The sequence below is a fragment of the Amia ocellicauda genome, chromosome 5 (genome assembly GCF_036373705.1).
Source record: "Amia ocellicauda isolate fAmiCal2 chromosome 5, fAmiCal2.hap1, whole genome shotgun sequence".
Taxonomy (NCBI): domain Eukaryota; kingdom Metazoa; phylum Chordata; class Actinopteri; order Amiiformes; family Amiidae; genus Amia; species Amia ocellicauda.
This window is the reverse complement of record NC_089854.1, coordinates 1,853,136-1,866,040: the sequence shown is the minus strand read 5'-3', so window position 1 is coordinate 1,866,040 and position 12,905 is coordinate 1,853,136. Positions and strand designations below refer to the sequence as shown.

The 12,905-nt window shown below is 43.1% G+C and overlaps 2 protein-coding genes across 2 annotated transcripts; both read left to right on the top strand.

Annotated features, from left to right (window-relative positions):
• Positions 1 to 1,893: 1,893 nt before the first annotated feature.
• On the top strand, positions 1,894 to 5,123 carry LOC136749163 (CMRF35-like molecule 3). Its single transcript, XM_066703159.1, has 5 exons — positions 1,894 to 2,061; positions 2,683 to 3,018; positions 3,188 to 3,520; positions 4,034 to 4,229; positions 4,611 to 5,123. The coding sequence occupies exons 1-5, from the start codon at positions 2,025 to 2,027 to the stop codon at positions 4,729 to 4,731; spliced, it is 1,023 nt and encodes a 340-aa protein (XP_066559256.1). The 5' UTR covers positions 1,894 to 2,024; the 3' UTR covers positions 4,732 to 5,123.
• A 2,789-nt stretch (positions 5,124 to 7,912) lies between these two features.
• Positions 7,913 to 11,404, top strand: LOC136749162 (polymeric immunoglobulin receptor). The gene is made up of 5 exons (XM_066703158.1): positions 7,913 to 8,322; positions 8,855 to 9,181; positions 9,508 to 9,840; positions 10,354 to 10,552; positions 10,934 to 11,404. Exons 1-5 carry the CDS (start codon positions 8,082 to 8,084, stop codon positions 11,052 to 11,054), a joined length of 1,221 nt encoding a protein of 406 aa, XP_066559255.1. The 5' UTR covers positions 7,913 to 8,081; the 3' UTR covers positions 11,055 to 11,404.
• Positions 11,405 to 12,905: the final 1,501 nt, after the last annotated feature.

Sequence of the window (12,905 nt, the reverse complement as noted above, 5' to 3'; positions counted from 1 at the left end):
TGGAGGCTGTTATTGCATCAAAGGGGGGACCAACTCCGTATTAATGCCCATGATTTTGGAATGAGATGTTCGAAGAGCAGGTCTCCACATACTTTTGGCCATGTAATGTATGTACTTTGACTCCCTGTCCAGTATTTTTGGAAGATGTCCGGTTATTTTAAGTACTGTAATCTATTGGATATGTCGTTAAAAATGTTATCAGTGTACAATTTGCCCTCAACCTCCCCCCATCATCGTCTAATTGTCAGCACCCCCTATAGGTTGACATTTCACAAACCTCCCCCCACCAGGGGTCCGGTATCTCAATAGTGGCCAACAAGGTGCAGGGGGCATGACTCTAGCATGTGACCTTAACTCCTTGGCAACCAACTTTTGGACAAACTTGTCAGGACATTTCAGATAACAGACTGTAAAATGAGGTTCATTTAGGGAGATGAAGAATTTGGTTGGAATAAAATAATTTGGAAATACTTAAAACTTTAGAGTTAAAATGGACTTTACTTATTTTGCAAGTGGTTTATGAGAGATGCCCTGAGATTATAGAATCACTTCTTGAACAGAGTGAGAAAGTGAAGGCTTCATGAATTACAATTAATAAAAAAAAAATGTATTATGTACTAATATCTGGAGTGAGAACTGATCTACGGCCAACCCTACTCTCCAGTTATATCCCCTTAAGATAAGTCTCCAGCTGTGAGTCTGTTGGGACAAGTGTCTAACAAATTTGCACACCTAGATTTGGCAATATTTGACCAACCTTTTTCTACAAATCTGTTCAAGCTCTGTCAAGTTCCTTGGGGAACGTTGATGAACAGCAATCTTCAAGTCACACCACAGATTTTTAATTGGCGTTAGGTCGGGGCTCTGACTTTTTTTAGCCGCACCAGTATAGTTTTGACAGGGTGCTTTGGGTCATTGTCCTGCTGAAAGGTAAATCCCATCACAGTTTCAACTTTCTTGTGGAGGGCAGCAGGTTTTCTTCAAATAATGTTCTATACTGTGTTCCATTCATTTTCCTTTCTATTGACCCCAGTTCCTGCCAATGAGAAACAAGCCCATAACATGATGCTGCCCCACCATGCATCACAGGAGGGATGGGGTTCTTTGGGTGAAAGACTCTGTTGGGTCTGCACCAAACAACACTTTGCATTTAGGCAACGTTTCATCAGTGCACAAAACATTTTGCCCCATGGCTACAGAATCTCCTGAGTGTCTTGTTGCATACTTCAAATAGGATTCAAGGTGGGTTTTCGGGAGTACCATACAGGCCAGATTGCTGGAGGGCTTGGGATATTGTTGTCAAATGCATACTTGGCCATAAAAACCTGTAGCTGCCATAGGCCTCTTGGTAGCCTCTCTGATCAGTCTCTTTCTCGCTCAGTTATCCAGTTAGGAGGAACTGCCTGATCTAGGCAGGGTTTTGGTGATGCTATACACCCTCCACTTCTTAATAATCATATTGCTGCAAGATATTCAAGGTCTTTGATTTTTTTTAACCCATCCAATGGTCTGTTCCTTCAACAACTTTGTCCTAGAGTTCTTTGCCCTTGTTGCTCATGATTGAGTCTTTACATTTAAATACACTACCCAGCAGAGGGAACCTACTGGAGCAACTGAATCCTATAATCATGTGAAACACTACAATTTGTGTGTGTGATGTAATTTTGTATTCTTCAAATGTCTAGATTTTTTTTTCCACTTGGAAATTGTGGGGTAGGACATGTAGACTTCATTTTAGTTCCAGGTTATGAGGCAACAAGAGGAGAAAAAGGTTTGAAATGACCTCAGATTAAAAGTCACCATCACATGTCAGATAGACTTCTACTACACAAGCTATAGTGTGTGTATACAGGCACTACCGACACTTCCCACTACAAACAATGCCTTACTGTGCCATGGAGGTGCATGTGGCACCAACAGCAAGACACCCATCTTCAGAAGGGGAAGGAAATGGAATAAAAAAAGAAACTGCAGACAAGAGCAGCTGACTCGTCTGCCTCCCTCAGATCCTTTTGTCTTCCTCCATGATGAATCTCCTCCTGGTTGTGGCTCTTCTGTCAGGTAAGGACAGTTGTCTCTCTGGTGCCCGAGCCTCACTAATGGTGTTGCTCCGTGTTCAAGTTGGCTGGTTTTGGTACAACTTTAGGTGGACTTAATTTCATGGTGTTTGTGTACAGTACAGCTTCATGGAAACTTTCATTTTAAGTTGAAAATGATATACATATGTTTATTTCCTACAAGCAGCTTAAGACAGAATATTGTACACAATTTACATTGTAAATAATGTAAGTCACCCTGGATAAGTGCATCTGCTAAGAAATATAATCATAATAACATTCTTGCACAGATTCCACAGCATTTTCCAGTTGCAATATTTACCCATGGAGATCAGGGTATCAGCTTGCTCGATCTGTCAGAGTTAATGCCGTTTCGAGACAGTGGTTGTGAGTTCACGTAAAATAAAACGTTATTTAAGTTAAATTTCAGTTTTGGTATTTAAGTTTGACTTTTACCGTCCGACATGTGAAACTCCCTTACAACACCAGGGATTTTTCATAAACCCTTTCACAATGTATTGGTGATTTCTCAAGAAATGGCTGGATTGAGATCAAGGTATTACACACAATGATTATTAATGGACGCCCTAGTCAGAGCTGTGGTCTGTGTGCTTCTGCTCTTCAGGTGCTCGCTGCAGTGCGATATGGGGTCCCAAGCAGGTGAGCAGTGCGGTGAATGGCACAGTGACGATACGGTGCGGTTATCAACCAGAATACAAAGACAAGGTGAAATACTGGTGCGTGGAAAGACTGCTGTTCCTGTGCCAGCCACTGGCGAAGACTGATGGCTCTGTGACAGACAGCAGTGTTTCCCTCAGTGAGGATAAATCAAGGGGAACGCTCTCGATCACTATGAGGGATCTGAGACAAGAGGATGAGGGCTGGTACGAGTGTCGGATACAGACCACTGAAGTCTCCATTGGTTATACAGCATCTGCCGTGTACCTCAACATCGACAGAGGTAAGGGAGACTGAACACAAAGCTGTTAGTCCCGGAGCCACATTGCAGTGTTGTACGCTCCATGAATAGACATTTAAATACCTTTAGAAGATCTAGGTATTAGCAAATAGTATTATTAAATTTTGTAATTTGTTTTCATTTTAGAAGTAATATTACTGTGCTGTTACAGATGCCTCCATACCAGACCTTCAGGGTCCTGAGAACATCATTGGCCAGCTAACTTCAGAAACGACAATCCACTGTCTCTACTCTAAAGACTATGAGACTCACACAAAGTACTGGTGTCAAGGAGCCAGACGAAGGAACTGCAGCATTGTTGTGAGCACCGATTCCCCACAGACTCGAGGCAGGACTTCAATCAGAGACGATCAGACCCACAGAGAGTTCACCGTCACTGTCAGCGACCTCAGAGCCGAGGACGAAGGCTGGTACTGGTGTGGAATTAAGAGAACCTTCCACTTCAGTGATAAACTGGTCCCTGTGTTCCTCACTGTCAACTCAGGTAAAGACACCCTGCCCTCTGCCTTTCCATATTAGACAATATCATATAAACTAATATGGGACTGGAGATGTACTACAGGCTGAGATGACTGCAGTTTGCCCGTGTTTTCACTGCAGTCAGATGCTCACATATGACTGATCAATTGAACTGCAGATCCCAACTTCAATGGCAACACAACTCAATACAGACTCTTACAACACGCAGACCTGGGCCCTGGTGACACAGCACACGGGCAGAGCAGGACCAGAACGCATGATCCGGGCCAGCACAGTGTGTGTTGAAGTCGGCACAAGACTAACACAAATAGGGATCACAGCGCATGAGATATTGAACATTCGGTAATCAAGATATTGAACAGAAATACCATTTAATACAACTGTCAATCTCATTTAAACTGTGAAAGTAGGAAGTAGCAAACAATAAAACAGCCAGAGAAGCTGCAGACTAATGGACATCATGACAGTACGGTGGTGAAATAAATCAGCATTTTTAGTTTAAAAAATGTGCTTTCAGGTGGTTCAGCAGATATGAAAACTGCAAAAACAGCAACACAACCTGGATCCACTGAAGCACTGGACACAACCACAGCCAGAGGAGACCCCACAGAGACCAGAGCAGGACCCACAGAGACCAGAGCAGGACCCACAGAGACCAGAGCATACCTGCCAGGGGGCACAGCTGCTCCCACCTCCAGTACCAAGGGGTCAAGGTAACAGCTGTAGTTTCAGCCCCTTCCTGCTCTCTCCTGTCAGTCACAGGCAGCACAATCCCAGAACAGCAGGATGTGAGCAGGTAACTGCACGGCAGCCACACATTGAACAGCACTGGGACACAATTTAACTGAAGATGTATAGTGTTTATTACATCTTTAGGCCTTCAGACACCAACAGTGTGGAAGGATTCAACTATTAGAATTTCAGGAACTTTTTTCTTGCTATCTACAGGGCAGCTTGTCAAGTAATTAGACTGTCTAATTTAGAAAATGAAAATCAGTTCACATGTAAACCTCCTGCTCTCCTCTTCTCACGTTAGAAAGGTACGGTACCCGTGTCTCAGGTGGCACAGTAACCCTTTTACTCCTCCTGTCCAGTGTGGGCGTGTGGGTGTGGTCAGTGCTGCGCTGGGTCCTGTTCTGTGTGATGCTGCTCTGCCCTGTGGCGCTCACCTGCTGGGAGATGGGCCCTCAGCGGAGCCCCACCCCCACCGGCTGAACACACCTGTGCACCCGTGTCTGAGAGCCGCCCACCCTGCCAGCCTGCTGCCTCTGCTCAACACTGTAATGAGGGACCTGAACACTGCCTGTTACAGACCTCACTGCGTGCTGAGGGACCTGAACACTGCCTCTGTTACACACCTCACTGCGTACTGAGGGACCTGAACACTGCCTCTGTTACACACCTCACTGCGTGCTGAGGGACCTGAACACTGCCTCTGTTACACACCTCACTGTGTGCCGTCTCCTCCTGTCACAAGAACCTTCCTCTCATGCAACAGAAGTAGGAGGAGTTTTAGCATTCATCAGTCCTTACATATATTGTATCTTCACACACATGCAAAATGTCAAAATTTTATAATTAAAGATGTTTCACAAGTCTGACCTATATATTATTTTCTTATTGTCTATTTTATGTACCCACTTAACGATTGTCACGTGTAAACTGCTGATTTGAAATCAGAAGTAACACACAACTGGTTTTATTTTTTAAACTTTCTATCGGTGTTGAATTTTGAAATAAGAAATAAAAGTCAGCCTTTATCGCCACAAGAAATAGCCACTGTCACTCTTTCAGGTGACTATACAAATACACAGTTCTCTCTTTCACAAATTAACCCATCTGTGAGAGACTGGGGCTCCTGACCTCAGGGCTCCTCCTGTGGCCCTATCACAGCTCTACTGGGGGACAGGCCATTCAGGAGGACCCGAGTCTTCGGAGACTCGATCACACTGACCTTTCAGACACCCAGAAACAATATACTTCACTAGAGCTCATCTTACAGTATACAGCTGAAATAGATATTGCAAAATAGTCTCCTTAAGCTAATTACGGTGTCAATTAAAAAATTAAGAGCAAGAAGACAGTGGTGCTACAGGGGCTGAGGGCACTGGGGGATCCAAGGGGTGGCAGCTGCCACCCCAGTGTAGCAGACTTACACTCGTAGTGATGTACGCTTCTTATAAAGTGAGAAATCAGCCACACCGAACACAGGAATATGGGGCACTGCTGTTTATTCTGCATAAAGGAAAATAAAATAGCATGGGGCAGCGTTGGCACAATTTGCACACTTTCTCCTACTCCCCGTATCTGCATCCACAATGCTTCTCAGGTAAAATGGAATCATTACATTCATATTGCAAACTGCATATACAATGCATACAATATATTTACTCAAAATAACACAAGAGCACAATATACATTCAACTACCATTTTCTCACCAAAAAAAACCCCAAAACGATAAAAAACAACAGAAATGCAATCCAATGCAAAACAGAACAGTTATTTTAATACAAAATACTGCGTGATTGTATAGTGGCCTTAATGCATATCAAAATCAATGTAATACCACACAAACCTAACATACCTGCATAAAGGAAAATAAAATATTGCGCAAATTGTGCCTACGCTGCCCCATGCTTTCTCCCACTCCCTGCAAAAAGAACATGATATGGCGATTATACCATTAAAATAATAAAACAATAATTTACACCGTTCAGCTCGGTGCAACAGCATCATGCATACTTCTACGATGTTTCAATGATTAAATCAATGCATTTGTATACAGAAACAACCAAAATAAATTATTTTATTGATATGTAAGTGAAAACTAAGGAGGAGAGCTGCTACCCGTATCTGCATCCACAATGCTTCTGAGGTCAAACTGAGTATTCAAACATGTGCTCCCAACGTGTGTAACATGAATTAAAGCCCCAGCTTCAACAATCCAACTAGGAACCCATTTACAACTTTTTTATTACACAAAACGATTTCTGACAAGATACGATTAAAGTTTTGAAGAAGTTCACCAAGATAAGGAGAAAAGAAAAGAAAAGAACATATACATATGGAATACAATAACCCAGCTACACCAGCAAAAAAGACTTGCCACCCCAATCTCCCCATGCTAAAATATATATATATATATATTTTTACATTATAGTACATTTAATTCAATAATATTTATATTATTGGCATTATTTAAACTACTATGTTATAATAATTTATGGTGGCATCGGGTCACACCGTCCCTCCGATCTTGCATGGAATAAGTCACTGACAAAGATAACCGCAGCAGCTTTCTAATACAGTGGTTCCCAAACCGGTCCTGGGGGACCCCCTACCCTCCTGGTTTTTGTTCCAACCGAGCTCTCAATTACTTAATTGAACCCTTAATTGAACTAATAATTTCCTAAATCAGAGACTTTAAATTATTTTAAACAGTAGGTGTTTTAAGTTACGTAGAGAATTATATTAAAAAACGTATTGAAGAAACAACTATTTTCTTACACAATTTAAAAAGCAAAATCTATGCAGATTGTTACTTCAATTAAGATTCAATTAAGTAATTGAGAGCTCGGTTGGAACAAAAACCAGCAGGGTAGGGGGTCCCCCAGGACCGGCTTGGGAACCACTGCTCTAATATTTCTGTCATGCTGCTGCATTTTTCGTTGCCGTTTGTATATAAGGTTAGTAAATAAGTGTACCGTCAAAGCACACTTTGGTATTGTAAAATCATCCTTAAGTGGATATACAGCATTAATAATCATTAATATGTTGCTTTATTCTGAAATAATCATAAAAGGAAAACCTTTTATGATTATTTCAGAATAAAGCAACATATTAATGATTATTAATGCTGTAAACATGTATGACACAGATTAACCTAAATATATATTTTACATCTTGAAAACTGTAGGGAAAAAAATGAAAAGGAAATTTAAAAGTGGGGACATTTCCAGCTTCTTCCTTCCTCTAAAGTCCTTTAATGCATAACGTCCGTTCTCCAGCAGATATTGTAGCTGCATGAGGCATCAATCCAGTCCAACTATATCTGGCAAATCTATTTTCCAGTATGTGTACTGATTTACATTTAGGCTGACTGATCTGTTTTTGGTTAATCTCCCTTCAGAAGCCAACAAAGTAAATTTTATTTGGTTTGTGTGAGGTTTTTTCCATGCCTCCATGCCACCCTACAAGTTTCTCCTGCCACCTCCTTGCCACACCAGGTGAAAATGTCTAGATCCGCCCCTGGCTGAGGGGAACCCAATGCTGCAGGTCAGCTGACAGGGCGGCTGAGCGGAGGGGGTCGGTGCTGAGGGGAGATGGGGGTCAGCTGAGCTACAGGAAGCCCAGAGGGGAGGGGGTGCTCTCACAGAGGCAGTGAACCGCAGTGCAGAGACACTTCCTCCTGTGCTGGGTGTGAGGGCAAGTGCTGCGATACTCACATAGATTTACATGCGTCACTTTAATCCAGAAACAGGCAGTAGGCAGCTGATGCCTTTAGCAGCCCAGGACACGCCTGTGTTAACTGTGACCTGGCCATCGCAGCGCAGGCCTGTACAATATGAGGGCAGCCATCAGGACAGGCTCAGAGGGAGGCAGGGAAGGGGTCCAGGCTCCAGCAGCAGAGAGCTCACTGCACCGCACAACAGGAAGGAATGAAAAAGAAGAAGTGGAAGAAAGAGAAGCCGCAGCAGCAGCATCACTCCGTCTTCCTCTTAGAAGAAGAACAGACACAACGGCCTCCGCAGATCTCTCCTCTCCACTGGCGATGCAGCTCCTGATCATCATGGCGATCCTGTCAGGTAAAGATGGCGTCTCCCTGCGCTGGACTCTCAATATGGGCTTTCACACGTCACAGGACACGGTGTTTCAGAGGACAGGACAACAGCGAGGCTTGGTGGCGACCTCAGGATTTCAGTCTCCAGACAGGGGGAGTTGAGCTGGTTTCTGCTCTGACAGCTCTAGTGTGATTCAAACGCACAGACGGCACTTAGAGACTCACATTCATACCGGCTGGAGATCCAGCTACATCAAAGTGCTTGATGAACAATAAATTAATCGGATGGTTTTCAGAACAGCTGGTGATGAAGCAAATAGTAATAGGACACTTACTTGTGACTTCATAAACTGAAAGTGCAACTATATCTGTTACTTTCAATTTGTTGAGTGTCATTTCTGATAAAATTATGAAATAATAGATTATATTATATAATATACATCTGAAAATCAATCATGGATGTGTTCATGGATCCTCGGCTATAATCAGGGTGTTTGTGTTTATCATTGTGTCTAATGTTTGGTGAGGTTTGTGATCGGTGTGCTTTGCCTCTTCAGATGTCCATTCTGGGTCAATATGGGGTCCAGAGCAGGTGAGCAGTGTGATTCACGGCACAGTGTCTGTACTGTGTGGATATGATGAAGCCTACAGACAGCATATGAAGTACTGGTGTAAAGGACAATTTCAAAGTGCTTGTACAACACTGGCAAAGACTGACGGCTCTGTGACAGACGGCAGGGTTTCCCTCAGTGAGGATAAATCAAGGAGAACGCTCTCGGTCACAATGAGGGATCTGAGACCGGAGGATGAGGGCTGGTACTGGTGTGGGATATTAAGACCAGGAAGTGATGATGGTGCTGCTGTGTACGTCAACATCAACAGAGGTAAACCAAAACTGCATTTAATATGATCCTCTTGTCTTGACTTATAGAGATGTATTGCTCATTCAGAGTCTCTATACCTTCAAATACCATCAATGAAAATGAATGTCCTGCTATTTAATACTATGAAGTATCCCATCAGCAGAATAAATAATCTCATAGGTGGTTAAAGACACCAGTAAATTGTCAAACTGGTCTTGAGAAAAGGTAAGGATTGTCTTTTTCTAAAGGCTGAAATCCATTACAAATTTCAAATTACAATTAAATTAAAAATATATACATCCCTCTTGCTCAGTTAATGAGCAATTCAAATCACTGCTCTGTTACAGATGCCTCCACACCAGACCTTCAGGATCCTGGGAATGTCACTGGACAGCTATCTGCCGAGACAACAATCCGCTGCTCCTATTCTTCATACTATGAGACTCACACAAAGTACTGGTGTAAAGGAAACAGACGAAGGAACTGCAGCATTGTTGTGAGCACCGATTCCCCACAGACTCGAGACAGGACTTCAATCAGAGACGATCCGACTCACAGACAGTTCACTGTCACTGTCCACGACCTCAGAGCCGAGGACGAAGGCTGGTACTGGTGTGGAATTAAGAGAACCTTCCACTTCAGTGATAAACTGGTCCCTGTGTTCCTCACTGTCAACTCAGGTAAAGACACCCTGCCCTCTGCCTTTCCATATTAGACAATATCATATAAACTAATCTGGGACTGGAGATGTACTACAGGCTGAGATGACTGCAGTTTGCCAGTGTTTTCACTGCAGTCAGATGCTCACATATGACTGATCAATTGAACTGCAGATCCCAACTTCAATGGCAACACAACTCAATACAGACTCTTACAACACGCAGACCTGGGCCCTGGTGACACAGCACATGGGCAGAGCAGGACCAGAACGCATGATCCGGGCCAGCACAGCGTGTGTTGAAGTCGGCACAAGACTAACACAAATAGGGATCACAGCGCATGAGATATTGAACATTCGGTAATCAAGATATTGAACAGAAATACCATTTAATCCAACTGTCAATCTCATTTAAACTGTGAAAGTAGGAAGTAGCAAACAATAAAACAGCCAGAGAAGCTGCAGACTAATGGACATCATGACAGTACGGTGGTGAAATAAATCAGCATTTTTAGTTTAAACCATGTGCTTCCAGGTGGTTCAGCAGATATGAAAACAACTGCAAAATCAGCAACACAACCTGGATCCACTGAAGCACTGGACACAACCACAGCCAGAGGAGACCCCACAGAGACCAGAGCAGGACCCACAGAGACCAGAGCAGGACCCACAGAGACCAGAGCATACCTGCCAGGGGGCACAGCTGCTCCCACCTCCAGTACCAAGGGGTCAAGGTAACAGCTGTAGTTTCAGCCCCTTCCTGCTCTCTCCTGTCAGTCACAGGCAGCACAATCCCAGAACAGCAGGATGTGAGCAGGTAACTGCACGGCAGCCACACATTGAACAGCACTGGGACACAATTTAACTGAAGATGTATAGTGTTTATTACATCTTTAGGCCTTCAGACACCAACAGTGTGGAAGGATTCAACTATTAGAATTTCAGGAACTTTTTTCTTGCTATCTACAGGACAGCTTGTCAAGTAATTAGACTGTCTAATTTAGAAAATGAAAATCAGTTCACATGTAAACCTCCTGCTCTCCTCTTCTCACGTTAGAAAGGTACGGTACCCGTGTCTCAGGTGGCACAGTAACCCTTTTACTCCTCCTGTCCAGTGTGGGCGTGTGGGTGTGGTCAGTGCTGCGCTGGGTCCTGTTCTGTGTGATGCTGCTCTGCCCTGTGGCGCTCACCTGCTGGGAGATGGGCCCTCAGCGGAGCCCCACCCCCACCGGCTGAACACACCTGTGCACCCGTGTCTGAGAGCCGCCCACCCTGCCAGCCTGCTGCCTCTGCTCAACACTGTAATGAGGGACCTGAACACTGCCTCTGTTACACACCTCACTGCGTACTGAGGGACCTGAACACTGCCTCTGTTACACACCTCACTGCGTGCTGAGGGACCTGAACACTGCCTCTGTTACACACCTCACTGTGTGCCGTCTCCTCCTGTCACAAGAACCTTCCTCTCATGCAACAGAAGTAGGAGGAGTTTTAGCATTCATCAGTCCTTACATATATTGTATCTTCACACACATGCAAAATGTCAAAATTTTATAATTAAAGATGTTTCACAAGTCTGACCTATATATTATTTTCTTATTGTCTATTTTATGTACCCACTTAACGATTGTCACGTGTAAACTGCTGATTTGAAATCAGAAGTAACACACAACTGGTTTTATTTTTTAAACTTTCTATCGGTGTTGAATTTTGAAATAAGAAATAAAAGTCAGCCTTTATCGCCACAAGAAATAGCCACTGTCACTCTTTCAGGTGACTATACAAATACACAGTTCTCTCTTTCACAAATTAACCCATCTGTGAGAGACTGGGGCTCCTGACCTCAGGGCTCCTCCTGTGGCCCTATCACAGCTCTACTGGGGGACAGGCCATTCAGGAGGACCCGAGTCTTCGGAGACTCGATCACACTGACCTTTCAGACACCCAGAAACAATATACTTCACTAGAGCTCATCTTACAGTATACAGCTGAAATAGATATTGCAAAATAGTCTCCTTAAGCTAATTACGGTGTCAATTAAAAAATTAAGAGCAAGAAGACAGTGGTGCTACAGGGGCTGAGGGCACTGGGGGATCCAAGGGGTGGCAGCTGCCACCCCAGTGTAGCAGACTTACACTCGTAGTGATGTACGCTTCTTATAAAGTGAGAAATCAGCCACACCGAACACAGGAATATGGGGCACTGCTGTTTATTCTGCATAAAGGAAAATAAAATAGCATGGGGCAGCGTTGGCACAATTTGCACACTTTCTCCTACTCCCCGTATCTGCATCCACAATGCTTCTCAGGTAAAATGGAATCATTACATTCATATTGCAAACTGCATATACAATGCATACAATATATTTACTCAAAATAACACAAGAGCACAATATACATTCAACTACCATTTTCTCACCAAAAAAAACCCCAAAACGATAAAAAACAACAGAAATGCAATCCAATGCAAAACAGAACAGTTATTTTAATACAAAATACTGCGTGATTGTATAGTGGCCTTAATGCATATCAAAATCAATGTAATACCACACAAACCTAACATACCTGCATAAAGGAAAATAAAATATTGCGCAAATTGTGCCTACGCTGCCCCATGCTTTCTCCCACTCCCTGCAAAAAGAACATGATATGGCGATTATACCATTAAAATAATAAAACAATAATTTACACCGTTCAGCTCGGTGCAACAGCATCATGCATACTTCTACGATGTTTCAATGATTAAATCAATGCATTTGTATACAGAAACAACCAAAATAAATTATTTTATTGATATGTAAGTGAAAACTAAGGAGGAGAGCTGCTACCCGTATCTGCATCCACAATGCTTCTGAGGTCAAACTGAGTATTCAAACATGTGCTCCCAACGTGTGTAACATGAATTAAAGCCCCAGCTTCAACAATCCAACTAGGAACCCATTTACAACTTTTTTATTACACAAAACGATTTCTGACAAGATACGATTAAAGTTTTGAAGAAGTTCACCAAGATAAGGAGAAAAGAAAAGAAAAGAACATATACATATGGAATACAATAACCCAGCTACACCAGCAAAAAAGACTTGCC

Bases quoted from the DNA above. Each gene is read 5' to 3' on its own strand.
- LOC136749163 (XM_066703159.1), top strand. From the start codon at position 2,025: ATGATGAATCTCCTCCTGGTTGTGGCTCTTCTGTCAG. The intron at 2,062-2,682 runs GTAAGGACAGTT...TCTGCTCTTCAG, and splicing joins GGTTGTGGCTCTTCTGTCAG to GTGCTCGCTGCAGTGCGATA. The intron at 3,521-4,033 runs GTAAAGACACCC...ATGTGCTTTCAG, and splicing joins GTTCCTCACTGTCAACTCAG to GTGGTTCAGCAGATATGAAA.
- LOC136749162 (XM_066703158.1), top strand. From the start codon at position 8,082: ATGAGGGCAGCCATCAGGACAGGCTCAGAGGGAGGCAGGGAAGGGGTC. The intron at 9,841-10,353 runs GTAAAGACACCC...ATGTGCTTCCAG, and splicing joins GTTCCTCACTGTCAACTCAG to GTGGTTCAGCAGATATGAAA. The intron at 10,553-10,933 runs GTAACAGCTGTA...CCTCCTGTCCAG, and splicing joins TCCAGTACCAAGGGGTCAAG to TGTGGGCGTGTGGGTGTGGT.